We start from the raw sequence: 27,394 nt of genomic DNA on the forward strand, positions 1-27,394 counted from the left end.
GATAAATACAAGATAACTATGAATTTGTTCTCTACTGAGCCAAACACTTTGTTTGCAAGAATTCAGAATACAGCACTAAACGTTGTGTCACACAGACCTGGTTTTAGCTCTAATATACTTTTTAATATACTTTTGCTAGCACCAAATACCTGGCAGCTGTTAACTATGATGTGAGAGCAGCAAAGCGAGTAATTTACTTTCCTTGGCTGCACATTTTCTCATCAGGCTGTTTTCAAACTCATCTAGTTTTCACATTACTTAAGCAATTAACCATATGAAACCTCCTGTTCTCACTTCTCTGTCCCCAGAATGTAATACTCCACCAGACAAGCCCATTAAGTCCCCATTCTGGGACACATTATCACCTCTGCTGCCCTGTACACAGAGAGGTGGTGGGAGCAAGGACCAATTTGCTGTTTTCTAAATGTTCTCCATTTCCATATGTGCTTAGACATCAACAAAGATGGCAAATAAGGAATGAAATAAGCTGAACTGTAACTGGGAAGAGAAAGAAAGCCTCCTTCCTTTCCTATTAGCTGCTTTTTACCATCATCTTCAATGTAAATGTAAAGCTGGAAGATTAGCTTAACCAAGCAGTTAGAGCAAGATATGGGAGACAGCAGATTTTTAGGATTAATTTATCCCATGATGGACTCAAAGCAAATGCTGAGCCTCTCCTAATCACTTTAAGAAGACATGGTCCCATACCCAAGTGCAATGTATGACATCTTGGTCCCTTGAAGTAATGAAAATTTTACAACTGAATTCACTGGGGCAGGATCTTGTGTTAATGGCTCCATTTCTACTGCTTGTTTTGCCTGCTGGAGCCATTTCCAGGATGGCATGTATTTTCTGGGAATGTGGTTCTCCTGCAGCTCTGATTCTTGCTGGTGCAGTGTGTTTCCATGCCACTTGATGAATGTGAGCCTTCAGAGCCTTGCTCCTCTTCTCCATAGAACAATGGCTGCTCACAGATCTCTGTCAAGGTAGGTTTTGGTTGGACATCAGGAAAAGGCTCTTCACCCAGAGGGTGACTGGGCACTGGAATAGGCTCTCCTTGGTCACAAAACCAATCTTGTCTGAGTTCAAGAAGCCTTTGGACAATACCCTTGGGCACATGGTGGGACTCTTCAGGTTGTCCTGGAGCTGGACACAATTCCAGCTCAGGATAATCTATGATTCTAATGCCTCTCATCCATTGTCTCTAACAAGTCTTGTTAACTTGTCAGGTGTTGCAAAACCTGTGATGGCTGAGGATTAGAGAAAACCAAGCTCCTATTGAGGCTTTACTTGCTTTTAAAGCTAAGAAAAGGCATGGGAACATGCCCAGTGGCTCCCAAGTAGGGGTACTGAGGCTGCAAGGCGCTGTCTCCAGCTGCTAATGGGTGCAGGTACAGGCACAGCGCTCTGCAGCCGTGTGGGCTGTGGATGTTGGGGAGAGAAGCACAGGTGAGAGTTGTGTCATGAGCTGTGTCCTCACTGGTCTGTTGAATGGCTTCTGAAGAGCAAAGTCACCTGCCTCCACTGGTCACCTTTAGATATGTCCCACACAAGCATCTGCATCTTCTTAGTCCTTGCCCAGCCTCTTTATCTCATCTACTGCAGGCTTGGACTGGGATAGGAAAGGTCTCCAGCTGGAATGCTCCTTGCTCCTGTTTCTCCAGTGCCCATCCAGGATCAGAACTGGAGTAAAAACTCAGCCTCCTGAGATGACTGAACAGAGAAGGTTGGTCTTTCTCCCCTGTAATACATGTCTGACCTTAACACCGTGGATAAAATTATTACAGAAAATCACCTGACAGCTTCACCCGTGCCACAGATATTATCCACTTTAATGAAACATATTTCAGTTCTTCTGTAGCTTTCCCAGAAACAACTAGAAACCCCTTTACACAGTGAGAATAAATTTGTATAAAATCCCATGTTTTCAGATTGCTTTTAAACCATCTGAGTTGCTTAGACACAAACTTCATTGCTGACAATAGAGAAGAAACAAGCGGGAGAACATCCCACCAATTTATAATTTATAAAACTGAATGTCTATAGCAAAGGCTGAGAAAACTGCTTTTTTCTTTCTCCACAAGGGTGTCCTAAAAACTAATAGAACTATGATAAAAAGTAATAGACTAATTTTTATGTATAACCAAAATTCCTCTTCTGGGATTGAATTCAGCTGAGGTGCTAATGAATTCCTCCATAACATCAAAAATTAAGTCTGAAAAACTGCATTTTAGTGGAATCTTTCTGACTCTGATGGGAGAACATGAAAAATAATTAAAAAAAAAAATCAACAGTGTCAGTCCAAGGTTAAAATATATTCCAGAGCAAGAAAATTCAGAAAGTAGCAAGTCTGAGTCCACCACACAGTACAAAAACTTCAGAGATTCATAATAATTAATCAAATATGCATAAAGTTTTATGATTCCTTTCAGCCTACTATGTAAAGTGATTATTTTAAAATTAAGAATATTTTAAGACAGTTAATGGTAAGGATACCATGTATCTTCACAGGAAAAATATTGACAGTAGGTTTCACTCCCTCTCACCATTTTCCCTCCTCCAGAACTGGCAAAAATAACATTAAATGTCAAGCACAACATCAAAATAATTCAAGGGTGATCTGCTGTTCCAAAAATATTTGTAGCCACATAACCCATCAATTTATATATTAGTGCCTGCTCGTGTGTCTGGCTGACTGTGAATGTAAGGCAAAGCATATTCCTGAATCCAGCTGTTTCTCTTGATGCTGCTGGTCAGAAGTGTGAGTGGAGGGGGTCATCAGAGAAATGCCCTGGTGTGCTAGTGGAGTTGCTTTGTTAAGATTCAATACTGAGGCTTGAATTGTGAGAATGAAAAGACACAAAATAATTGGCAAAGTCAATGAATGCAGGAAGAAAGGGAAAAGGAAGCTAATGGGGCTTCCTGCAAGGCTGTGAAGCTGAGAATGAGAAATGTTATATTAATGAAGTTGATGGCAAAAAGGAAGTGCTCAAAAAAGGAAAAAAACAAGTGACACCCAGTTTAGAAAATGTGGGTGGCAGGAAGAACAGTGACACCATTAGTCACAGATAAAAGAAGTGAGGGGACAGGGATGTTAAGAAAGATACTGAGTTCAAACACTACTGCACTGCGACTATGCAGTTGTGTAAAAACCAGCCAGAGAATGGATCTTCTTGTATGGCAAAGAGAGGTAACTGTCTTCATTCATGAACTTCAGAGATTTTGGAAAAAAAGTTTTCCTATTGCTTACACATGCAAGATGGAGTTAAGTAGGAGGAACAGATGAATCTGGGATAAGGTCAAAGAAAAGTGAGTATCAATAACTTCTACATTATATTGTATTGAAGAATAGAGTAGAATATAGCAGAGTAAAATAGACTATAGACAGTTTTAGTTGGAAGGGACCTACTGTGTTCATCTAGTCTAACTGCCTGACCACTTCAGGGCTGACCAAGAGTTAAGGACTGCTGTTAAGGGCTTTGTCCAGATACCTCTTGGTATACCAATACCTGGGGCATTGGCTACCTCCCCAGGAAGCCTGTTCCAGTGCTTGAACACTTTCTTGGTATAGAAGTGTTTCCTAATATCCAGTCTATTCCTACCATGAGGCAGCTTTGAACCATTCCCATGCACTCTTCCACTGGATCCCAGGGAGAGGAGCTCAGCACCTTCCTCTCCCCTTTTCCTCCTCAGGGAGCTGTTAGGAAGCAATGAGGTTGCCCCTCAGCCTCCACTTCTCCAAACCAGACAAACCCAGGGTCCTCAGCCACTCATCACAGGACATGCCCTCCAGCCCTTCCACCAGATTTTTTGCCCTCCCCTGGATGCATTCAAGAACATTCACATCTTTCTTCACTGGTGGATCCCAGCACTGCACACAGAGCTCCAGCTGAGGCTGCACCAAGGCCGAACACAGCAGGATAATCACCTCTTTTTCGTGGCTGGTCATGCTGAGTGTGTGACTGGCTGGGCTTTGCCCTCTTGGCAGCCAGGGCACACTGCTGGCTCCCTTTGAGCTGCTGCTGACCAGCACCCCTGGATCCCTCTCTTCAGGGCTGATCTCTCAGTCTATACTTGTGCCTGGTTATTCTATCCCAGGTGCAGAATCTTGCATTTGGATATGTTAGTTTCCATCCCACTGCAATTATAGTATATTATATGATATCAATGTATTTTTTTTTGCTGGACAAGATAATCAAATATCTGACTGGTATAGACTAATCTGGTATGATAATTCTCTTGGGATCTAGAAGAAATTTTTTAAATTGATGTAACTGATTTTTCATTGAAATTACTTCTAATTTTGCAAGTGTATCAAGTAATGTAAACTTTCAAGTTTGCTATTTTGAATGATTGCGTAAATGTGTAGATGCTTAATGGTCAAATGTTGATTTAATTTGAAATTAAAGAGCAATAGAGAGACAAATTTTGGAAACAAAATTTAAGAAAATTCTGAGCTTGTGTTTCTTTAGCTAGTGAAATACTAGTATCAGCATGTAGAAGCATTTTCTCCTTGTAAAACCATGCAGATTTCTCCCTCATTTGTTGAGGATATGATCTTCTGAGCCTCATGGTCTACAAATAACATCATGTGACTACAGTATAATAACCCAGTGGAAAATTGCTATGAAGAGTTAAGAACATACGTTCTTTGTCCCAAAATCTCCCTCATTATTATCACAGGCATAACATAGGACAAATAAAGAAAAGATTTTTTAAGTAAATGGGGAAAAGAAGAGGGGATTTTCCCAACCTTCATCAAAGGGCATGGCAGTGCATGTCACTGTTAGGCATGTTGCACCCTTTTTGTTTGTGTTTGTGAACACGTATTTTCTTTGGACAGGGCTGACAGCTTTTAAGATCTTGATTTTTCTGTGCTGAAAAACACAGAAGGTGCTCCTCCTTTGCCTATATCTGCCTTGCATGGCGTTAATTTTGTGTACTCCACAATGGAACTTCATAAGAGCTCCACATAAGAACTTCAAAAATTAATAAAATCACTAAAACACATTCTTCTCTGTCACCCTTTCCCCTAAACTAGGCTCTTCGTGAGAGCTGCCCTTTACTGCCTCCAGAAGGAGCTGTGCTGTAACCTGACACACTTTTGAGGAAAGCCTCACTGAGTTGTAGTTGGGGACTTCAGTCTTTCAGTGCCTGAAGATGGGGCTTAGAACTAAATTTGCTACAGGATTCTGAATAACCAGGTGAGAGGGGTGATTTCTGGGTGATTTCAGCAAAGAGGTAGAGATCACATTGCTAATGAGACCACTCTTAGCATACACAGACAATGTCAGCATGACCAGAAAAAATTGTCCTTCTCTAAGGGTGGTGAAAAAGATTTTATGTGAATTGATCATTGTCTTACAAATAAGTTTAATTGGTAAATATATAAAATATATAACTTAATATATATAAATAAGATAAAGGAAGATGTGCATAGTGTAGCAATATTCATTACTAACCTACATAGTTTATATTGATACATAACTTCAATCAGAAATAATGGAAATTTTTTTGAAATCTACTCACAACAAGATACTGTATGTGTGCTCAACATCTTTATTTGCTATTACAGAGAGATGATGGAACTCTGTATAGGACTACAGCAAAGCTGAGGCTTCAGGGTAGATATAATTGCTGCTATTAACTTTTTAAAACCTATTTCACACTGGGAAGGTGCTCTGTCAATTTTAAACTCAGTTGGGGGTATTGGATGGACAAAGCTTTAGTGCCTTGGACTCTTTTTACTGAATTTTTAATAGCCATTTTTAGAAGGCTTTAAAGCCAATTCAGGCTGCTTGGCACATGACCTACAGTGGGACTTCAACAGCTTGAAAGCAGGATTAACCTCTCCCAGTCTGGGCTGTATGCCTGTGTGTCAGATCACACAAGTTTAAGTCTGCATCACAGATCACGGTGAAAATCTACAGCTGAGGGCTTTGGCTTCTGCTAGGGCTGGATGGCATTGGACACTGCTGGGTACAGCCCTCAGCTGCAGACAGCAGCTCACCTGCCCCTTGCAGCAGCTGCAGCAGGGAAAGGGCTCTAGGATGCTGCTGGCAAACAGACCACAGCACCCAGCATGGAGAGCAGGAGCTAGCAATGGAGCTGCACAGTAAGCTCCTGACTCAGAAGTGCCACAGCAGAGTATGATGAAAGGGAAGCAAATGAGTCAAGCCTCACATGAAGTGGATGCAAATGGGTAGGTCTTATATCACTGATTCATTGTGTTGTGTTTTCACTGCTTGTAAAATAAAGTGGAAGTACCTTCTTCCAGAGAGAAGTATAAAGTGCTATACAAATATGTTGTCAGAATGGCAGGAGAAAAATTTACCTGTGGCTCCTTGATTGCTGTGTGTTCTTGTCACTACCATTTCATAATGGTTTGGTATCGAGCTTATCGATAGGATGGTCAGTGCCAGACTCCTTTGGCACAAAGCTCTCTTAAATCAGGGCCCTATTCTCTTATTTCCTCGCAGTGTTTGCAGCAGCTGCAGCAATGAGACTGTGAGCATGAGTCTGTGGAGACTCTGAACTAGTAAAGCAAACAAAAAACCACTGCTTTTAATTTAATCCACAGAGAGGATTATGGATTAAATACTCATTAATATGTGTATGTTCTCCCATATTACAGCCTACAGAGTTTTACCTATTTGGCATTAATTCTATACTTCTGTGTAATTGGATCCTTATAGAACATCCTTCTATATACTGAGCCAAGTTTTTCCTCTTTCATTTTATGATTATAAAGGAATCGTACATAGGCTGTATTCTTTTTTCTATTATTATTATTAAGTATGCTATTGGGCAATTCACTTCCTGATTATTTGCTGAGAACACGATGGAAAAAGAGAAGTTTCAGTCAGATCTTCCAAAACAAGACAGAACATGCCCAAAGGTAAACTGCATGCACAAATAGAACTTGAAACAAGTTCTGTAACATACTTTAGGCATAATTTCATATTCTATATAAGAAATGAAGATTTCTAGATAATCTTGGCTGTTTGTGCTTCACTTGCACAGAGTTCTTGTAGGAGCTCATGGAGATTTCATTAGATCTGTCTTAGATCTGTGATTTATTTTAGATTAAATGCACCCAGAAATCCATTAATATGGAAAGTTTCATTATAAAGGCAGTTTGGAAATATGGCACAGTTTGTTCAAAACACTCCTCGAAATCCTAATTTATTCATTTGACTATAAACAATATTTACAAATAGAGACGTAAAGTCAAAATTGGCACATGGCACCAGGCTACTCTTTAAGTACCTCTGACCTTCAAATTGGAGTGCACTTAAATTTCCAGTGTCTCACTTGCTAATCTTATAATGTGCTGAGGACCCCACTAATGTAATTTCATTTGATTGAGGTAAGCAAACCTAAAAGCTATGTGCAAGCAGTTTCAATCACCCTTCCACAGAGTAAAACTCTGATCTGGGCAATCATTAATAGTTTTAATGATTCTCATGATAACAAGTGGGGCTTTTGAGAGCTCAAGTCTAAAGTTTGCACAATAGTTCATTATATTGTTTTTGTTGCTTCATGTAAATTTCTTGTCATTGTGACTATTATAAAAACCTTGAGGACATTGACAGAATGTAGTTTAAAAGCCCCAAATTCCCCAAGAATTATAACAGTGGGAGCATAACCTAAATGGTGTTTTGTAAAGATGAAGCAATACAATGTTGTATGGGAACTTATGACTTAGGTGCATTTATAGTCTCATTTTAATGTGACCAGTGTCTTCCATTTAGTGAATGTAAGCAAGAGCTATAGGGAAGCAGAAAATGAGACAGGATTGGAATAAAAAAACATAGAACTATTTTGATACTAGTTCTCTGAAGCAATTCCCAGTTTACAGATGTGTTTAAAAATTGTTTTTCTGGTATTCTACCCCCAAAATCAAGTATCTGTGTTTATAGCTCTCTGGCCAACCACACTATGGTAATAAAAATACACAATCAGGGAAGTAATAACTTCAAGTTTTTGTGCTGTGGAAAACCAAAGGCAATTTCCACTGTTGGGAAACTAGCATTCTCCTGTTTTGAAACTCTCCACATGCATTTTGTGGTGTCTGACATACACTGTCAATTCAACAAAAAACAATGATTTCTATTACTAGATCTCAGATTGCATATTCTAAAAAATTCATCTCATACCCTGGTTTTATGGGTTATGTGCAATATTAAACCACAAAGTTTCAAATTGCAAGTTCATTTGTTTCTGTGTCTTGGGAAGTATTTACTTAAAATCAAGTATAGTAAGCTCATAGAACTGAAAAGAGGAAGAGGTAATATACACAAAGAACACAAGTGAAGACAGTGCATTTTTGTCATACATTTTGAAGAGTTTGTTCTTTCTTCTCATATAATCACACAATTATCTCACATTGGGAAGGACAGAAATCAGGAAAAATTGTGTTGCAGTGACTGGTATAATCACTGCTGTGTAACTGACCACTTACTTGACTTGTAGCAATATCAAGAGCAAAACTTCTGCTCATGATTCCACTTGTGCTTTTAAGTGGCATTTCAATCTTCAGTTTGGAGGCTGCTTCTCTGGAGGACACCATATCCCCAGTACACTTATAGATGAACATTTGCCTCCATTCCTTAACACTATGTCTAATTACCTATATTTGTCAAACACAATGTGCTTTGGAGCCCTCCATAGCAATAATTTTGTAAACCAGTTAAAAATCACATTTCTGAGTGGCAATACAACAGAATGCAATGCTTGGTATCAACAAATTGTTCCTCTGGTGCATCATGACTAGAAACTTCTAGAAAAGTAGTTGTTTCTCCCTCAGTTTCAGTTCATGTGCAAAGATTATTGTTTCTTTTTCTCTCCAAAATACATAGTTTTGAGAATATACCAGTTGTTCAGATAATTATTTGTACTGGCAAGACCAGTTCATATTCCAGAATAATTTGAGACTGAAGAGTGTAAAAGAATGGGATAAATAATGGATTGAGTTACTGCAGACTGTGGGATTTACCTTCTGACACCTCTGGTAGAAAATGCAGGTTCCCTGGTTCTGCACAAATCAGCTGACCAGTTGGGAGTCCATGCATTGAGCTCATGTCCTGTTGTTCCTTGGGTTTATTTCCTGAAGAGCAAGCATGCTGATGAGCAGGTTTAAAATCCTACCCAGGGTTTGCAGTTGAAAAAGCAGAGTCAATAAAAGTAAAGTAGCATCTGAGGACAAGTAGTATCTATGCTTTAAATGTGGTTTTGAGTAAGCCTACCTGCTAAAGTTTATACATCTAGAAGATAAGCATTTAAGTCATAGTCATTCCCAGTTCCCTTTGCAGTCTGTGCAGATACCTAGGCACCAGAGAATGGTTAAGCTACTCACTGGACAAGCCTCTAAGCTAAATCAAGTGAATTAATTGTCTTCCAGAGGTGTCTGCATCCCTCCCTGGCAATACTGGGAGTCCAGACACCTACACACAGACACCTGCACTTAGATGCTACCATGGATATCTGCAAAGTTAGGTGTGTGAATCTGATCTGGTTGCTCTACTCTCTCTTGATAGTCCATGGAAAACCAAAGTCCAGGCAGTAAAGCCCAGAAGGAAAACTGCAGATGAGCCAGACTAAGGAGACTGATAGAAAATATACAAGCATGACACAGGGTCAAAACTGTAAAAATTTGTGTCACTGCTCCAGATCACGTAGGCTGCAGGGAGTAAGAAGTGAGGCAGCACAGAGCTGAAATGCAAGAGACAGATGCCTGGAGATCACTGAGGTTAGGCAATACTGAAGCAGAGTAATAAAATAAAATTAATAGCTTCTTGTATTACACAGCTGTGAAAAAAACAGGCAGGACCAACTCTATCCTTCCTATGGGCAAGCAGTCTTAGACATTGAGTAGCATTGTTGGGGGAAAACATTTTTTAACATAAGAGCTTTATTTCTTGTAGTTGTGCAAGCATATAAAAAGACAGTGGAATAAGGCAAATAAATAAAATAAATAAAATAGAAATAATAAACTTGCAGTTCATTTTGCTGTTAAAACTATACTATAAACTGAATGGGTTATGGAGTGTTACACTGAGCAATAGAAATGTCATAGCTCCACTGAGCCTCTTTACCTCCAGGCACCTAAAAGTTTGGCTCAAATCCTGTTTGTTTATCAAATACAAATATATAAGTAATACACAAATCCCCATAAAGGCAATTTATTCCCTCCCCATCTGTTATTTCTTTTAGAAGAAAAATCTCCTTGAAAAGAATTCCTGTATAGTGTTAAAGTACTTGATGAAAACAGGTCAATAAATCAAAAAACATATTTTCAGTTGTTGTAGCACCTTTTAAGCCCAAATTCCGATTTTGTACATTTATTCATCCCCTATATGTAAAGAAGGTAATTCTAGGACACTTTGCTGTAGCAAAAGAGAAAACTTTGACTTCTTGTTTTTCCTCTTTTGACTGAGAGCAAAAGAGAAAAAACAAGAGTACAATAATTGTCTACTGTGTTGGTAATGAATGGACACAAGACTGATCTGTCTTTTGTTTTATTTAAAAAGGTCAGAGCAATGAACAATTCAGCCACTCTTAAGAGTGGCACTGCTCTGAGATAACATGGGTCAATGTATTTCAGCACGACATTGCTCCATGGGTTACAAAGGTGCTGGAAAATTCAAGGTAAATATAAGTAGTTTAAAAGCAAGGTAAATCCTTTGATTTCACAAGTGAGATTCAGTGGCAGCAAGCATTCTCCTTTATTAACAGGACTTGCTTGTGTACTCCAGAAGCATTGGTTCTGACACTGTTCATGTGGCCTGTTGTCTCTCTAGTTCACAAATCTCACCTCTGACAGTGATTTCTACCTGACCTTTGCATGAATGCAAGAAAACCACAGCGGTTAGGTATGGAATAACCTGCTTTCCATAGAAAGTTTCCATAGAAAGGCTCATAACTAGGGTTTGGGTTCACTCCTGACTCATAATGTTCATTCTCTTTTCCAACATTTTCACATTTAATTTTGATAACCATTCCGCTAAATGTCTCATCTTGTTCTGACTCTTCTTTAGCTTCAGAGAAATTTCTTAAGGGCTTAAACAGGACAAATTTAATACCCTGTATCTTGTTTTATAACAATTTTCCCGACAACAGCCCAGGAAAAAAGGGGTGAGGACATTAAGAGAACACAAGTAATGGAGCCAAGACACAGTGTCCAGAACCTTGTATTTCATTGCAATGAATATTGACAGTTTTCTGCCTGTGAGATTAGAAGAATTCCTTCTCTCAACTCCTTGTCCAGGTCTCCTGGATAAGGCTGTGTATCCAAAATTCGCGAAGGAAACCAGGTTCTCTCTTTATTTTGCTTTAAAAATATGCTAAAATTTGTTACAATTATCATCTAAAGTACTAAAACATCTTAGATACTAACTTGCACAGAATGCATGCTAATATTATTACATACATGCAATAGTCATTCCTTACCTGTAACAGCTGGATATCAGCTTCACTGGGTCATTTGGAATTTAGTGCCAAGGCAAGACTTCTTTCCATGTGCTACTGCTCTGTTCATGCACAGGTACAGCGAGTGCTCTCAGAGACTGCCAGCTCTGAACCCTCAGTAACAGTGAAGCAGCACATCAGGCAGCGCCTTGTACCCAGCCAGCTGCCCCTGACAATTAAGATTGTTTCTTTTGACACAAAATGCTGTTGTTCAGGAAGGAGCTCAGGGTGTTGTACTGCCCCAGACACTGCAAAGCAGTGGCTTTTGGTCATTACTGATTCATTTTACATTTGCATCTGGTTTTCTGGGGGTGAAGAAGTTTCTCTTTATGAACAAATTCTTTGCTTCCTCTCATATGCAATTTGATATTAGGTTGAACACAATACTAGAAACAGTTGGCTGGAGTAACTCATCAGTTTTTACCTGCACAGGAGTCAGTCATGCAAGCATAACATACATATTCCAATTCTTTGCTGTGAATGACCAGTTACTATAAAAGTTCTCTACCTTGTAACTATTATCCTTAGGAAATTATTTTCTTTTTCCTAAAGGAAAGAGGAATCAAGGCTTTCAAAATTTTGATCCTTATTAATCCATACAGAAATTAAGTGGTTAATTAAAACCAAAACCACCATGACATAAAACATATTAAAAATGCCATTTGATTTAATGGTGGATTTAGCATCTCTCAGTTACTTGCACATTTGGAGATTATTATGTCTCCGTGGTTATTATGAACTACCTATAGCTTTTTCTTCCCATTGCTGAATGAAATACTAGTGCAAACTATCATCATGATCTTACACACTGTCTGCTTCTGCTTCTTTTCTCATCTTTCTGTGATCATACATCTCTCTATTTTAAATAGATTTATATGTCCTCTCTAAACAATTAAATACATCTTGTAAGCAATAGAACTTTTGATGATCTCACTGAAATAGTGGAAGTAGTCTGAAATTTAAACAGACAGTAATTAAAAATTCATTGCAGGTCTCAGAATGAATTAAGCCAGCAGTTAAATCTGCACAGCATCTATTCAACGGTAAACATCTAAATGTGGATTTTAATATATTCTGAGTATTGATAATTTTTTTGAGGGGATATGCACATGTGACCCTATTCAGGAAAAAGTTGATTCACTGGTTTAGATGACCCTCAAGCTTCCAGACAATGAGGATATAAATAATCTTACAGTAAGACTTTGAATTTTTTGGTGCCTCACACATGTTTATTTTCTTTTTTAAAACTGTCTAAGTGATAGAATCAGTTAATTGATTGGCATCCTAACTTGAATTCATAGAACTCATGTGATTTTTTAAATGGAATTTTCATGAAAGAGTTTAAGCTATGAAATTTTACAATTATTGGCAGGGGCCATCACATTATCACGGTGTATAATCATATTTGCTTTTGTATAACAAGACAGCTTCAAATAGCAACTTAGTTATCAAGAATTTAGGGAACGGAGATTGAAAACTGCACTGAAGAGTTCAACACAAGTTGTCATGGTTACTTCTGGAAAAAGAGGGGACCAGCAAGTAGCAACTGGACTGGGGAAAGCCTGCAGAAACCAGCCATGGGTCCTTGTAAAGTAACGGATCAGGCTGAGTATATTAACAGGGTAGTGTGGGTGGAAGACTCCTGGAGTAGAAAGTGACAGAGCAAAAGAAAGAGGCTGATGAAAATGAAAAACTAGGAAAACAGAGAAATCTGTGATGTCAAACTGCCTTAAAACCTCTGGGGGGATGTAACAAAGCTTTTGTTCATGACCTCCTTCATTGTATGTGTAAACAGGCCGAACAACAGCTTTGGCTGCCCTTTCGGTGGTATTTAATTCCTATCTCCTGTGACTAATTAGCTTTGCTCATTAGAAGTAAACGGGATCAATGGACAACATGGATAATGGTGATGGTGATGTTCTATAAAGGATGAGGGAGCAGCAGTCTCAGACACAGAGACACATTATCAAGATGGGGTCACTATAGATCATCTCATCCATTTTACATGGTGCATGTCTCCTAGGCCTTAACCCAACTTGTTGTAAGGCTTTGAGACCTTTATCTTTCCTTCCTGCTTCAAAGAAGGGCAATGGTATAATATCCTTGGTGTGATACACCACCCCAGAACTTAGCAGCCAGGTGCTGGGCAAAGGTGCTTTACCAGAGCTGGACAGGAGCTGTTCCTTCCTCACAGTGAGGAAGTAGTCTAAGTACCCCCTGCTGACAGTCACAGCTTTACATTGATGTTGGAGACCCTCTGCACAGCAGAAATTATCAGAGAGAATTTTGGACCACGTAGTCTTTTCCTGGGAGAAATAAAATAGAAAACAGCTAAGTTGGTTCAACAAATGTAAGCTGTATATGTTGCTTTCCTTTGACATTCCTGAGAAATATTTTGTAATATTTCTCTTCATACATTCCCCCGACACATTTTAATGCAGTTTACTAACTGAAACAGTTCAGTGCTCCCACCTTACCCAATTTACTAACACACTCATTTATTTGATCTCAGAGGAAGTAGTGATCTTCATCTTTTCCAAGTAGAAAACAAATACTGCAGAACAAAGGGAAAAATTTTCCATTATGTTTAGTGTGAAAAGCTCCAGGACGCATTAGAAGAGATGTTGTGAACCATATATTATAATTGTGGGAGGATTATAGTAAACAGCTATATTTGGGTCTTCAAAGTCTAAAGAAAAACTAAGAGATTGTCTAAGCAGAATTAAGAGCTTGACTAAGATATAATTATTATATGAAACAGATCCCATCCTGTAGAAAATTACCCTTCAGAAAGTTATTCCAGTTGTTATTATTTTCACTGCTAAAATAAAGCTTTAATTCTGACTAGTTTTGGCTTCAAGATTTGCCATACATCAGTATACCTGAATAGCTGTGACTGTACTGTATAATTTTATTTTGTGCTGAAAATGTTTTATAAAGAAAGTCTCTTAAAGACTATATCTATGTAAAACTCACAAACTCCCAATGAATAAAGTGAATATATTGATCTTTGAAATCTCTTATTAACCAGCATTTTTCCAAATCTTTACTAATTTTCCCAATTTTTTTTTAACTATGTGCAATTTATCTTAGACTGAGGACGCTGTAGCTGAATACAATATTCTGAAAGCATTTACCCTGAAAGACAGACTAGACAGAATATGTGTAACTTCACATTTTGTATTTGACAACCTCATATTTATAATTCAATAAACGCACTATCCCTTTCAGGCACAGTGTTCCAGAGGGAGCTTCTTCACTGGTTTTCTACCACGATCTTCAGGTTTGTTCAAACCTCACATTGTGCCTTCTGCGTCCTGAATTTTAAAAGCATGGAGTAAGTTACATGAGAAAGATGTAAAGAAGAGGAGAAGAAAAGATCTTGACACTGTGTAAGCAATGTTCAGTAGTAATGAAACATCCCTGTGTTATCAACAGTTTTCAGCACAAATCACAAACACAGCCCCATACCAGTTACTGTAAAGAACTTTAACTCTGTTCCTGACAAAGCCAGTAGAGTCTAAGCCAAAAATTGTCTTCAAATAATTTATAAGTGTTTATCAATATTATGATGCATGTGATTGTACAAAGCTCTAGAAAGAGGGAAGTGGTGATGGCTGCACTTGATCTCCTCTAAGTTCTTAAGCTGGGAGAGCAACTTTTTACACAGAGAGATCATGACAGGAAAAGGGGCAGTGCTTTTAAACTTTTAAAACAGGAAAGATTTAGATTAGAAGACAGGAAGGAGCTCTTTACTCAGAGGGTGGTGGGGCACTGGTACAAGTTGCCCAGTGAAATTCTGGATGCCCCATCCCTGGAAGTGTTCAATGCCAGGTTGGATGGGGCCTTGAGCAGCCAGGTCTAGTGAATGACATCCATGCCCATGACATGGGAGTTGGAATGAGATGTCCTTCAGATCCCTTCAACCCGAGATATTCTGTGATTCTATGATGATTATTTTAAGAATAATGCAAATTCTTCTTTTATTCCTAAATGATATTGCTCATTTTTTGCATTATTGCAATAAATAATGGTAATTTAACCTCCTGAACTTGTCTTACACTCATATTTTAGACTGTAGATAGAATTTTGAATTTTAGAAAATAATGTATTTCAGGGTTTCTTTTCTGAGTGAGCATTTGTGTTTCATACTCTGTGGATTCCTCCACATGCCAGCATACAAAGGACTACAGGGTCAGCCCCTAGCTAGGCTAGCAGGACCAGAGGAGCCACTTGTTTTTCAGAAATGTGAGGCAAAATAGAAGTAGTTTGTACTCTCTGGGGCTATTTATCTGCAAGTTACCTATAAGTTTTGAGATGCATAGGTCAAAATATAGTACTTTATATAAAACTTACAAAACTTGTAAAACACAAACTGTGTGTAGTTACAATTTATGTTGTCGATTATCAGCCTTTAAATATTGCTCTCACCTTAGCTAACAATATTCACCTTTACACTGGGCAGAGAAATCATCCTTAATAGAAAGTTCCTTCATTAATATTCTATTACTTGACCACAGAAGAATATAATTATTAAATGTACACCCATTATTTATATAGGATGAGGGCTGCAAAGTATTTCCTGCCAATATCCACAAAAATACTTGTCTCTCAGCTCTGCAGTCCCTAGAAGACCTTGCAGAAATTCTCTTAAAGATGGTTGGCATTTTTCTGCTGCTATCTACATAAAGTTCCTTCCAGTTTTTAAGGCTGAACTTATCTAACTTTCTGTTTAACGATTTCCTTCTAGTTCTGACAGTTGGTGTATATCTCAATTAGTTTGGTCACTCATAATATAAATAATATTAGGAAAAAATTAGGTTATCAACAAAAACCCTAAGAAAATATGGGGAAACTTCTGCCTTTTTCAGAAGATTGTGAGAAATATGAATTTCAGCAGGTTCTCAAGCTCTGCTGGAGTGTCATGGACTAATGATAGTTACTGTACACCACCCACTGAACTGAGTTAAATGGACAGTCTGATTAATTAAAGTGTCAGTTCAGCCAATGGTTTCAACTTCCCTTTTTCACAAAATAAAAGCTCCAACAAAAAAATATGGAAAAAACATATTAGGTTATTTAGGTAATTTCCTGTCCTTGCAGAATAGTCCCTCAAATGACATTTTTATTCCAATTTGTTCAATGCAGTTTAAAGCCTTGGAAAGGTGTAAACCACAGCTGATGGCCACAGAAGAATTTACTGTCTGCTAATCCCTGATCTCAATCCTGACACACAAGTAATGACCTTTATATTCAAAACAGTATTGTATATTGTCTACTTAAATAACGTCCTTGCACCTCTCTATTGAGTGAATATTCCTATACAACAAATACCTAAAGGCTATGCTAGAAACTTCCTGCTCATTGTCCTTTGGTGTCTGAAAAGACCTGCAATGTTCTGAGTCCTGTCAAAACACCCCAAGAATAATCCAGATGCAAAAACCTTCTGTAATATCTGTACAGTGTGACATGGGCTGCAGGGGTGGGAAAGATAAAGTCTCTTTTCTTGCCAGAGGCCAGTGTTCCTTCTTTGCTCTGTCTCTATACTCTGGTGCAATTCAGCTGGGTGAACGTAAAATCAAATATAACACATAACACAATCAGAAATATGTCAAATTAAAGTATCAAAGGTTTGGCCTCTGAAAAGTTTGGTTTTTCCTTAATTTTCATGTGGCATTTTTTTCAGGTGTTTGTAGCCCTATTACATGTCCTGCCTTTCCATGTACAAGCATGCTTTTATTCTGTAAAAGCTATCTGGTTACTAAAATTTTAACAGCATTTTTTAACGGATTTATGAATATTGTTGTTACAGTTCTCTGGGATTGAAAAGTTTCACTATTTTCCATATTTCCCCCAAAGAACAGCAGAAGATTCCATTTTTTCAACAAAACAATTGGGAAGATAAACACAGTTCTGAACACCATCAAAGGCTTAGTGGCTCTGAATGCAGACAAACAGTATTGAAAAAAGTCTCTCCTCTCATAGGCAGGCTCTATAGAAATAATAATGGGAAAAATGCATTTAAATGAAAATACTAGCCTGTACTCATCTACCTCTGCTATTTCGCTAACAGGTTGATAACTAAAATATATATCCAGGCCTTTACAACTTATTTTTTACATTTCTGCACTCACTTTCTGCTCCCTCTGTACTGTACATGTAGTATATGTAAATACCCATAGTTTCGAATGCAGAGTCTAAGTAAGACATCTCTGTTTATCATGAGATCTTTGTCTTTTATACCATATGTTAACTCTGCAGCCATGGAAATGTAAAGAAAACGCTGCTTTTTCATGCAAAGTTAAAACTTTCGTTTGCCTTCCCCCAAGAAGGCAGCAGATGCCCGTGGCTGAAGAAGGCCTGTGGCAACAGATGCCTGTGGCTGATGTACATCAGTAGGTCTGCTGCCTTTGGTGTCAAAGAGCTAGAGATATAGCAGTGAATTCTGAGTGCCTTCTGAAGTCACCTTCCTATTAAACGAGCTAGGCATAAAATGTGTGATTCCCTTGTGGTTGTCTAAGGTTCTTTGCAGTCTAATTACAATATCTAATACAATTTGAATACAGGGTTTTGACAAAACAGTGAACAATTGCAGATTAACCCACATGGATGGTATTTGTAGTGGTGAAACTGAGACAGGTTTAAAACCAAGCCTGATTTTAAAGCAACCTCTGTTCCCTCAAGACATAAATTGTCCTGAATGTGTTTGATTTTTGTTTGGTTGGGGTTTTGTGGTTTTTTGGTTGTTTTTGTTTGTTTGTTTGTTTTAAATAACTGTTCCGGGTGTGTCAGGCAGAATACCTCCCAATTAATTTAAAAGAATACAACCGGTAAATGTAAGCGAAGCGTACTAAACCTAAAACTGGATGATGCAACAACACAATACTCTAAGGCAAGGGCCTGGAAAACGGGCGAGACAAGCCAAACCTCATTTCTGTTGCCCTGCTAAGCTGCTGGAGCCTGGCACTGCGTGAAGCCTGTGAGCATTCAGACACTGTAACAGCGGCTGTAACACGAAGGGTTTGGGAGCGGGCGCTGCCCAGGGCCAGCGCCCGGAGGTCGCCAGGAGCCGCCGCCTCACTCCCCTCAGAGCGGCCGGGCGGGCGCCTGCGCGGGGCCGCCCCTCGGGCCCCTCCGTCCCGCCCTGCGGCCGAGGCTCCCCGAGCGGAGCAGGGCTGGGGCCGGGCCCTGGGCCGGGCCGGGGCGGGGCGGCGCTGCCGCTGCTGGCGGGAGCTCCTTGGGGCGGTGCCTGGCGCGGACCGCCCGGCCCCACCGGCGGAGCAGCCGCGGGAGCGCGGCCCGGGCGACTCGGCCGCGGGCGGTTCTGGCGGCCCGAGCGCCGCGCCCTTCCCCGGCTCCATGTCGGCGTGGCTCGGCCGGGCGGCGCTGCTGCTGGGGCGGCCGGGGGGCCCCGCCGCCGTCCCCTCGTCCTGCTTGGGCTCGCTGCGGGGCCCGCGGTGCTGCTGCCGCCGCCGCCTGGGCAGCCTGCGGGGCGGCGCCCAGGGGCTGCTCCTCCCGCGGGGGTCGCGGGCGCTCGGCACCCACCCCAAGAAGGAGCCGATGGAGGCGCTGAACACAGCGCAGGGCGCCCGCGACTTCATCTACAGCCTGCACTCCACCGAGCGGAGCTGCCTGCTGCGGGAGCTCCACCGCTTCGAGTCCATCGCCATCGCCCAAGGTGAGCCGCGACCCACCCCGAGCCCGCTGAGGGCGGGAGGGCCGGGCCGGAGCGGGGCTGAGCCTCCAAAGTTTGGGGGTCCTCCCGCCCTCGCCCAAGCGACTCCTTCGGGCGAGTAGGAAACTCCAGCAGGAGGAGGCATCGAGAGGCGCTCGCTCCTGTGTGTTCGCGTAATAGGGTATAAATGAGGCACACGACCTGAAATTTAGTTTCCAGAAGCATCCGCAGCACCTTTGGAACTTAAATCGGCCCAGTGTGCCAAATCCTCGGTGGGTCTTTCATCTCACCGGGTGTTTCAGAGAGCCACGGGTGGCCATTTTTCGGAATGGGAGTAGGAAAGTGTCTCATCAAATCCTCCTGACACCAGGGCAGCAGTAAATTGATTTCAGAGCTCTTAAGAGACGCCGGGCTGCTGCTGCTCTGGGAGCTCATTCATGAGTTACACTTTCCTGCACGGTGGGCTGCCGGCGCTGCTTCTTGGAAGTATCGGTTCTCATTCGGGAAGGTGTGTATGTGCTGGGGAGGTTTACAGATGTACCTCTGAATATAGGGCTATGCAACGCCAATTAAAGTCATTCACAGTGATTTTTCTCGTCCAATCCAACTGTTCTTGCCAACTTGACACTGTTTTCCTCAAACAAATCAAAACCTGACAAAAGTAAATCCTCTTAATTGCAGCCTCCTTCTAGTTCTGATCCTCAGCTGTAATTTACAATCCCTATTGCAGTGAAGATGATAGCGGGTACTTAAGAGATCAGTGTGCATTTGATCTAGGCCTCTGTGACTTTGATAGTAGCATGCCCTTGGAAAGGGCATTTCTGTGCCTTGTGTCTCCTCTGTAGATGTCTGGAAAAAAATTTGGGTGGGCAGAGAACGGGTCTGGGGGTCATCTGTAATAGTGTTGCTTTTGAGAAGAGACAGAACCCTTTCAGGTATCTCTTTTGTTTTGTTTGTAGCACACTTCCATATAAACACTACTGTTTCTAGTCAGAGTGAGAGTAGTTCACTTAAATGCCTCATTTTGGGAGCAGCAGCACTTCTGTTTTGCAGACAGTGAATCAGTTTTATTTGTTTTACAGCACAGAGGGTAGAATGCTTTGAACTGTAAGTTGACACTAACTTTTGAATACTAACAACTAATACTCTTCCCAAGTAAATCCTTCTTAGCTTCTGAAGGGTTCTTGCCATGAGGTTTTTGCATGAGTTTCTGTCTCATCGGCTATTGCTCAGGTTAAACAGAACGGAGCCATCTACGTGCAGGATCGTGTGGTGGATATCAAAATGAGACTTTAAAATTTCAGTATAGTGTCTCAACGTTTATACAGATATAAATCAACAGATGGCCATATTTAATATCTTGTTGCTCAGATGCTGTTAGTTATAATATGAAGGTCTGTTGTGTAAAATCCTGTGACTTTCTGATGATTCAAGATTTAGAAGCAAAGTAATAAGAGCATTAGTTTGAATTTAGGCATTTTACTGCATGCAAGATTATTAGTTGGTTTTAAGTTTATTCCACTAGTGGAAATTACAGTTCACTTGTGCCTGAAACTGTAGTCATTAATCTTGCAGGAAAGATTGTTTCAGCAAAATCTCAGTTGTGGGCTTAGTCTCATAGGTAAGGTCTGCATAAAGTGTTGTAGTGCCATCGGACCTCAACCTTGGAGTCAGATTCTTGATCTGCCTATCTATCTTGATAAGACTTCTTTTGTAGATAGCCTTTTCCTTTAGCCACCTCTGTTCATGGGATATTTTGACAGACTGCAGCATGATTAACTGCTGTCAGCTTTTACCTGTAAGAAATTCTGTTTCTTCATATATTATGAAAAAGAAAAATCATAACTGAAAAGGGCTTCTAGTAAGTCTGTTAAATAGAAATTGGAGGGAAAAACCTATCTTGAATTTATTGCCCATAGCTATTTTCTGTAGAGTATTGATATTGAAAGAATTCAGATTTTGTATGAGGAACAGCAGAGAGGTGTAGGATATGGATCATCACTCCGAATGCTGTGGAGTGCCAGAAGAAGACAAGGTGCATAGAAAGGCTACACTTGAAAGAAAATTAGAGACTTTTCTGAGATGTTTGTATTCTGTATTTAAAATGCTTTATTATGTTTGGAAAATATTTTGTATGATTGTTCCTTTCCTGCTGTTGAAATTATGACTGTGTAGCAATGACCTGACCTGAATAGGTACGCAGGTTGTGAGTAGCAGATCAGGGGAGACCTATGTGTGCCTTGCTTTCTAGGTACTTTCTCTGATTGACTAGTGTCACTTTTGATCTTTACAAATCATGAGTTCAGTCAAGACAAAACTGTTTTAGAGATGTTGGGTTTTTTATCAATTTTCTCATTTGTTGGCATCATGCTGTAGCTCCCAGCAGCTGATTCTTTAGCTGAGGTCACCGATTGTACTTTCGTGTTGATTTCCAATGAAAGTGATCCAAATGCAGACTTCAAATTCTCTTCTTTACTGCTTGCATAAATTCCCGTGTTCTGTTTGAGCCTGAAAAATCGTTCTCTCCTTAATCGTAAAATGCCTGTGCAGTTTTGCTACTATGCTTAAGCTTGTTTTATGCCTGTGATAAATCTTTATTGAAAGGGAGGTGTTAGTTCTTACCCTTCTTAACACAGTCCTTATTGGGTTAAGTTTTGACCTTCTTCCTTCACTACCTCTTCTGTGCCCTAACAGACCCCATATCAGCTAGGGGAGGCTGTCAGCAATATGGGGAGACCTGGGCACATCAAGAACCAAATGGGGCAAGTTCCTCAGCCCATTCCCAGGCCTACCACCAGAAGGATGCAGTTCCACCAGCTAATTGCCCTAGCACGAAATATGACAGGACACACTATCTGTGGCCTCCGCTAATGGCAGAGGCTGCGGGGAAACCCATCCTTTGCTGCAGCTGCTACGCTGAAGGACGGTCCTCAGGTAGGTGAGTTGTAGCTGTTACCTGTAAGTTAGGTGAGTCTCTGAAGCCTTTTTGAAACTTAAAACATCTGTTTGTGCTGTAGTCATGAAGACTGTAGGTGGGGAGAGGTTTGTGGATATGTTCCTGCCTGCCATCACCTTGTCACCTGTATTACCTGGAGCTTCCAGATACTGAGCACTAGAGATTGGTTAAGCAGTCTAGCTTATGAATAAACACTTATGAATAAAATTCTGCTGTTTTAGTGCTTCAGTAGACAGAGCTCTATCTGTGAGCATGTGATGGCTGAGAGCTGAAAGCCCGAGTTTAAATTCATAGATGCATTTTGCATAGTAGAAACTGGGGGAAGACTATGAAACTGTATCTTGATAGAATAGTTCTCAGAAAATATTTTGAAAACTATCCTGATTTAGACTGTATCTATATCTTACTATCTTAAAATTTAGTCAAAACATCACTGAGCTGTTGTTTCTGAAGACAACTGCAAATCCTTTCTTGTCTGGATTTAGTTTTCCTTCTGCATTGAAGGCTTTAAGTCTTTTTTTTTTTTTTTCCCCCCTTTTGAACCTTGGAAAGATGAATAAGGTGTCCCATTTTCCCAGGAGGAGCTTTGAAACAAAGTTTTTAAATTTTAGCTTGTGTTTCTTATAAGCCTGTCAGTCACACCCAGCTGCACTACATGGAGATAATAAATGTGGATTTGAATACAAGTAATTTGTATATTTCTATTTCCATAGTTACAGGAACACTGAAGTAGCAAGTAGGTCGGTTGATTTCAAATGTAACAGTCCTGCTTTCTGTTGCTAGAACTGGTGCCCCCTAATCAAGACTTACTTTTGTTTGCTTCAGATAGTCAAATTTCTGTTGTTTCTTTCTTGGATGATGGAGATGACTTTCAGAAAATATGGAGAATGATTTAATGTTTCTGACCTTCTCTAGCAATAATCCACTGACAAAAGTGGCATTAGAAAGAAGATGTAACTTTTTTCTTATGGAGATTATATTCAGGGTTTCTACCTTTAGTTTCCAATGTGATATACGATATGTGATGATTCATGAAAGATGCAGTTGTAAGCAGTGCAGCAAGCCTGGTAACGAAGAGGGAAAATACTAAAGAGTGTGACTTTTTAAAGTAAGAAATACTAAGCTTGACATTTTTGCAGTGTCTTTATTGCTTCCTAGGCTAATGTCGGTCTTTTGTGTGCTGCTTTGCAATATTCCTGAACCCAGATTTAACTACTTTTCATTAATATTACTAACACTGATTATCTAGGGCCTCTACGAAATCAGATCTTGAGAGTGAGAGAATCCTTTATTTTCCCATCTTTTGTTGCAAAGATGGGAAAACAATTCCTGTTTTCCCATATCTATCCCATGTATCTTTGTGAACATACACATAAAATATGTGTGTGTGTATATAATACATAAAATAGATGCTTCTGGTATATAATGTATGTACATTGATCACAATTCCTTGAAAGCACCCAGTTGCATTTTATATTTTTAGTGGAAGACTTTTGTGATATGATCACTAAATAAAAGGTCTTTAGAAGTGAAATTTCTTCTTCCTCTGCCTGTTGAGGTTGTGTATTGAGGTTGTGTACCTGGAAAATATGCAAAAACACCATAGCAATGAGTCTTGACAGCTGGTTTTGTCATTTAATTTGCAGGCTTTGGAGAATGCAGTTTCTAACTAGTTTCTCTTTGAAAGCACTGGGATGTCATAGCATACACAGTAATCTGAGATACATAAATAATCTGAACAAAACAGTGCATTCTGATAGAAAACTGTTCATAAGTCCAAGTTACTGCATTTTTTTCTACTTAAAAAAAAAAACAACAAAAACATAGCATGCAGGTAAAGGGTTCCACCTTCTTGCATTCAGTTGGGCTGACAGCTGGTGCGGAATCTCTGAGGGAATTTGCAAGGTTTTAGCTATTGTTGGGTGAAATCTTACTTTGGTATCAGAAGAAATCTCACTGGCTTATGCTCTGGTGTAAAATTTATGAGCTCCCCATTTTACTGGAATAGCTTAGGGAGTGTTTGAGCCTGTGCGCCTCTACTTCTATGGCTTTACAAAGAAACATTAATTGAAAAGATGCAATGTCATCAAAGACAAGTGGATTTCACTGAAGTTTTTTAGACATTTTAAACAAGTCTCCTGTGAAAAAGATTCTCTCTGTTGCGTGAATCAGATGCTTCTTGCTAATATGAATGAACTGGTTCATCTGCCATGGTGTTTTAGAACCACTTGGATTTTAGTGCATCTTTCTGTTAGAACTGAATCGGTGTTAACACGACAAAGTGTAATTCCATTCTTCTGGAAGTACTTGTTTGAAGAGCGATTTCACAGTGCAAGTGTGAGGCTTGTGGTGAGGACTGCCCTCAGCCTGCTGAGCTGGGAGAAGAGGAACTGTTCATGCTGTTGTGCTTTGACAGGTACCATGGCACCTGGTGGGGACAGTTCTCTCTTCTTTTCTTCACAGACCCAGCATATGCAGGTGAATGCCATGCTGTGTGTGAAGCAATGTCATTACTCTCCCCCTTGATGTGACCTAGGTCAATAAATTTTTTAACTCTAGTGTTTGATTGCTATTCTAGGAAAAGGTCTTCTGGCAGATTGCTGGCAAGTGTCTAACTCACAAGTTTGAAGTGCCCTGTCAAGCTGGTAAAATGACAAACTCTTGCCAGCCTGAGTTCCTTTATGCTCTTGGACCATTGCAGCCTACACCAGAACCGTTACTAATCTCACTGCTGAGTCAAAAATACTAGGTGTGGAAAGAAATATTGTGTTTCAGATGAAAGGATGTGCTACATTTTGCTTTTGGAACTTTTTTTTTAATATACCACCCAACATCCTGCCCCGAGTCTTGGAGCCCTCTCATGAGGTCAGAGTGCAGAAGGAAGAGTGCTGCTGAGGCTCTACTGATCATTAACATCTGAACCTCACGAATCACAGAATCATAGAATATCCAGAGTTTAAAGGGACCCACAAGACTTGTCAAGTCTAGGTCCTGGCCTTGCACAGGACACCCCCAAAAATCACACCATGTGCCTGAGAGCATTGTCCAAATGCTTCTTGAGCTCTGTGAGGATTGGTGCTATGACCACTTCCATGGGGAGCCTCTTCCAGGATCCAGCCACCTTCTGGATGTGAAACCTCCTCGTGATCTCCAACTTCAGTGTCCCCTGACACAACCTCAGGCCTTTCTCTTGAGTGTGCCACAGACAAGAGATCAGTGTCTGTCCCTCTGCTTCTCCATATTGATTAAATTTGTGCTGTTCAGCCTGGAGTAGAGAATGGTCTGGGGACGCCTTGTAGCACATTCCAGCACATAAATGGGGTTTACAAGTGTCCTGAAGAGGACTTTTCACGAAGATAGACAGTGATAGGGCAAGAGGGAATAGCTTTAAAGTGGAGGAGGGTAGGTTTAAATTAGCTATTAGGAAGAATAGCTAATTTACTGTGGGGGTGGTGAGACTCTGGCATAAGTTGTCCAGAGGAGCTGTGGGTGCCCCTTTCCTACAAGTCCAGGTTGGATGGGGCTTGAAGCAATTGGGTCTAGTGGAAGGTGTCTCATGGGGTTGGAACTAGATGATCATTAAATCCCTTCAAACCCGGACTATTAGGTAATTTAGGGGCTGAGGTTTTATGTCATAAACAAGAAAATTGGTGCATGGTCACTCATGGTGAAACTATTCTGAAACTGCTTTCTGAAAATGTCAGCTGTTACTGTCTTACCTTTGAACCATCTGCAGCAAGGTAATGTTTTCTGAAGTTCATGCTTTTGCTGTTGTGGTTTGGTTTGCTTCCATATTCTGAATTTTTACTTGCTCACATAACTTAAAGCAGGTTCTTGTCTATTCTTAAATGCAGAAACTTTGTCTTATTTTTTTACAGAGAAAACCCTTCAAACAATCAAGTGGAATTGGTGTAAAACCCCTAGAATTCCAGTCTTAATATTTATAAGGGATCTTTTGCTGGCAGATGCTCCAGTATTGATTGGAAGATTTTAAGTAATGACTGATTGCTGTTTTGCTTTTGAAAATTCGTTGTAGCATTCAGGTATCCTAAACCACTGGTACCACTTGAGAAGCCAGCAGAGGAGATAGAGTCACCAGAGTCGACCAGTGCATTTGGTACAGTAGAAAAAAACCCAAATGGAAAATTGTGTTTGCTGATGTGTGCATTGCATAAGGCCAGCAGGCTGCTGGTTTGACAGACTTCCTGCATGCTTGTTTTGATGCATTTGGCATGTATTGCTGCAAGAAATAAAAGTACACAGTTTTTGTTTGTACTCATATAAAGCCTTCAGTCTCAGTTTCAGCAATCCACATCTTCAGGTGGATTACGCTTAATTTGACCACGATGTTTCAAGCATAGGTCTTTTGGAAACTGCTGCACTATACTATAGATTCTTAGTTAATTAGTTAATTAGCTAATTAGATTCTATTAGTTAATACTTGAGCAGAGATTTCAGGCAATGTAACAACTTCAATTTTTTGAAGCAGCTCAGTGTCAGCTACTTTATGCTTTTTTCTTGGAAAGTGATGTGCATTAAATTACATGGTCCAAATATAATGCAAAAATACTACTATTATGAAAAAGTATTATTTAGTTAGCTGCCTTTGTCCTTTCCTGCCAAAGGTAAAATGAGATTGCTTCAACTAAAATAAAAGATTGCTCAAATTAAAATTTATTTTGTCCTTTGCATGTGTTTAAGCATGTGATGACTACAAAATAGGTGTCATGCACAAATATATTTTAAATCACGAATCAGAAAAAATATGTGAATCTTAAGCCATTGTTTTTCAGCTGTGTCTTTTGTAAGACAGTGCATTTTAGAGCTACAAGGAAGATCTGTGTCCCAATAACTCTCTTGTCCAGTACAAAAGCTGCTTTTGATTCTGGGCTTTTTACAGATCATTTGAAATGTAGCTTTTACTTAGAGTGCAACTTAAACCCTTGAGAATGATAGATTCAAAACATTTAGATCTCCCAACAACAAACATGAATGAAATAGATCATGTTTATTCTGTGAACACAGAGGTTCCAGTGTGTAACCTCAATTAAAAGAAGACGAAGTCTTCCAGTTTCTCTAAGAAAGAAGTTATTTAAAGCTGGCTCATTCAATTGAAAACTCTTAGCTTTAGTCAGCCTTATTTATTATTTAATCAATCCAGATATGAAACTACAGAGACATCTGTTGTCTCCAGAAAAAAATCCTTTTTAGAAACAGCAAGTAAATGGAAAAGTAAGAAAGTAAGTATGTCATGCAAGCAAAGTACTTAAGAAGCTGTCTTGGATTCCTGTGCA

At 39.9% G+C, this 27,394-nt stretch overlaps 2 protein-coding genes across 15 annotated transcripts in view; one reads left to right on the forward strand and one right to left on the reverse strand.

The window, feature by feature from the left end:
• RNF139 (ring finger protein 139) overlaps positions 1-18,578 on the reverse strand; it is a 40,944-nt gene extending 22,366 nt beyond the window's left edge. Inside the window, exons 1-4 of one of the 4 annotated variants that reach the window (XM_086878338.1) lie at positions 18,397-18,567; positions 14,689-14,786; positions 8,999-9,109; positions 6,335-6,535 (exon numbers count right to left, since the gene is read on the reverse strand). The gene's annotated coding sequence lies outside the window, so the exon portion shown is untranslated. Of the gene's footprint in view, positions 1-6,334; positions 6,536-8,998; positions 10,202-14,688; positions 14,787-18,396 lie in introns of those variants that run through there. The other 3 variants (XM_086878450.1, XM_086878270.1, XM_086878388.1) reach the window with 3 other exon arrangements.
• A 136-nt stretch (positions 18,579-18,714) lies between these two features.
• The window catches only part of TMEM65 (transmembrane protein 65), a 104,513-nt gene continuing 95,833 nt past the window's right edge, over positions 18,715-27,394 (forward strand). For 3 of the 11 annotated variants that reach the window (XM_086878630.1, XM_086878713.1, XM_086878913.1), the window contains exons 1-3: positions 18,727-19,147; positions 21,839-22,078; positions 26,137-26,217. In XM_086878630.1, coding sequence (XP_086734756.1) covers positions 18,829-19,147; positions 21,839-22,078; positions 26,137-26,217 — 640 coding nt within the window. In that variant the 5' untranslated portion in view covers positions 18,727-18,828. Of the gene's footprint in view, positions 19,148-21,838; positions 22,079-26,136; positions 26,218-27,394 lie in introns of all 11 variants that reach the window. The other 8 variants (XM_086878984.1, XM_086878848.1, XM_086878777.1 and 5 more) reach the window with 8 other exon arrangements.

The sequence above is a fragment of the Cyanistes caeruleus genome, chromosome 1, assembly GCF_971803275.1.
Source record: "Cyanistes caeruleus chromosome 1, bCyaCae1.hap1.1, whole genome shotgun sequence".
Lineage (NCBI taxonomy): Eukaryota > Metazoa > Chordata > Aves > Passeriformes > Paridae > Cyanistes > Cyanistes caeruleus.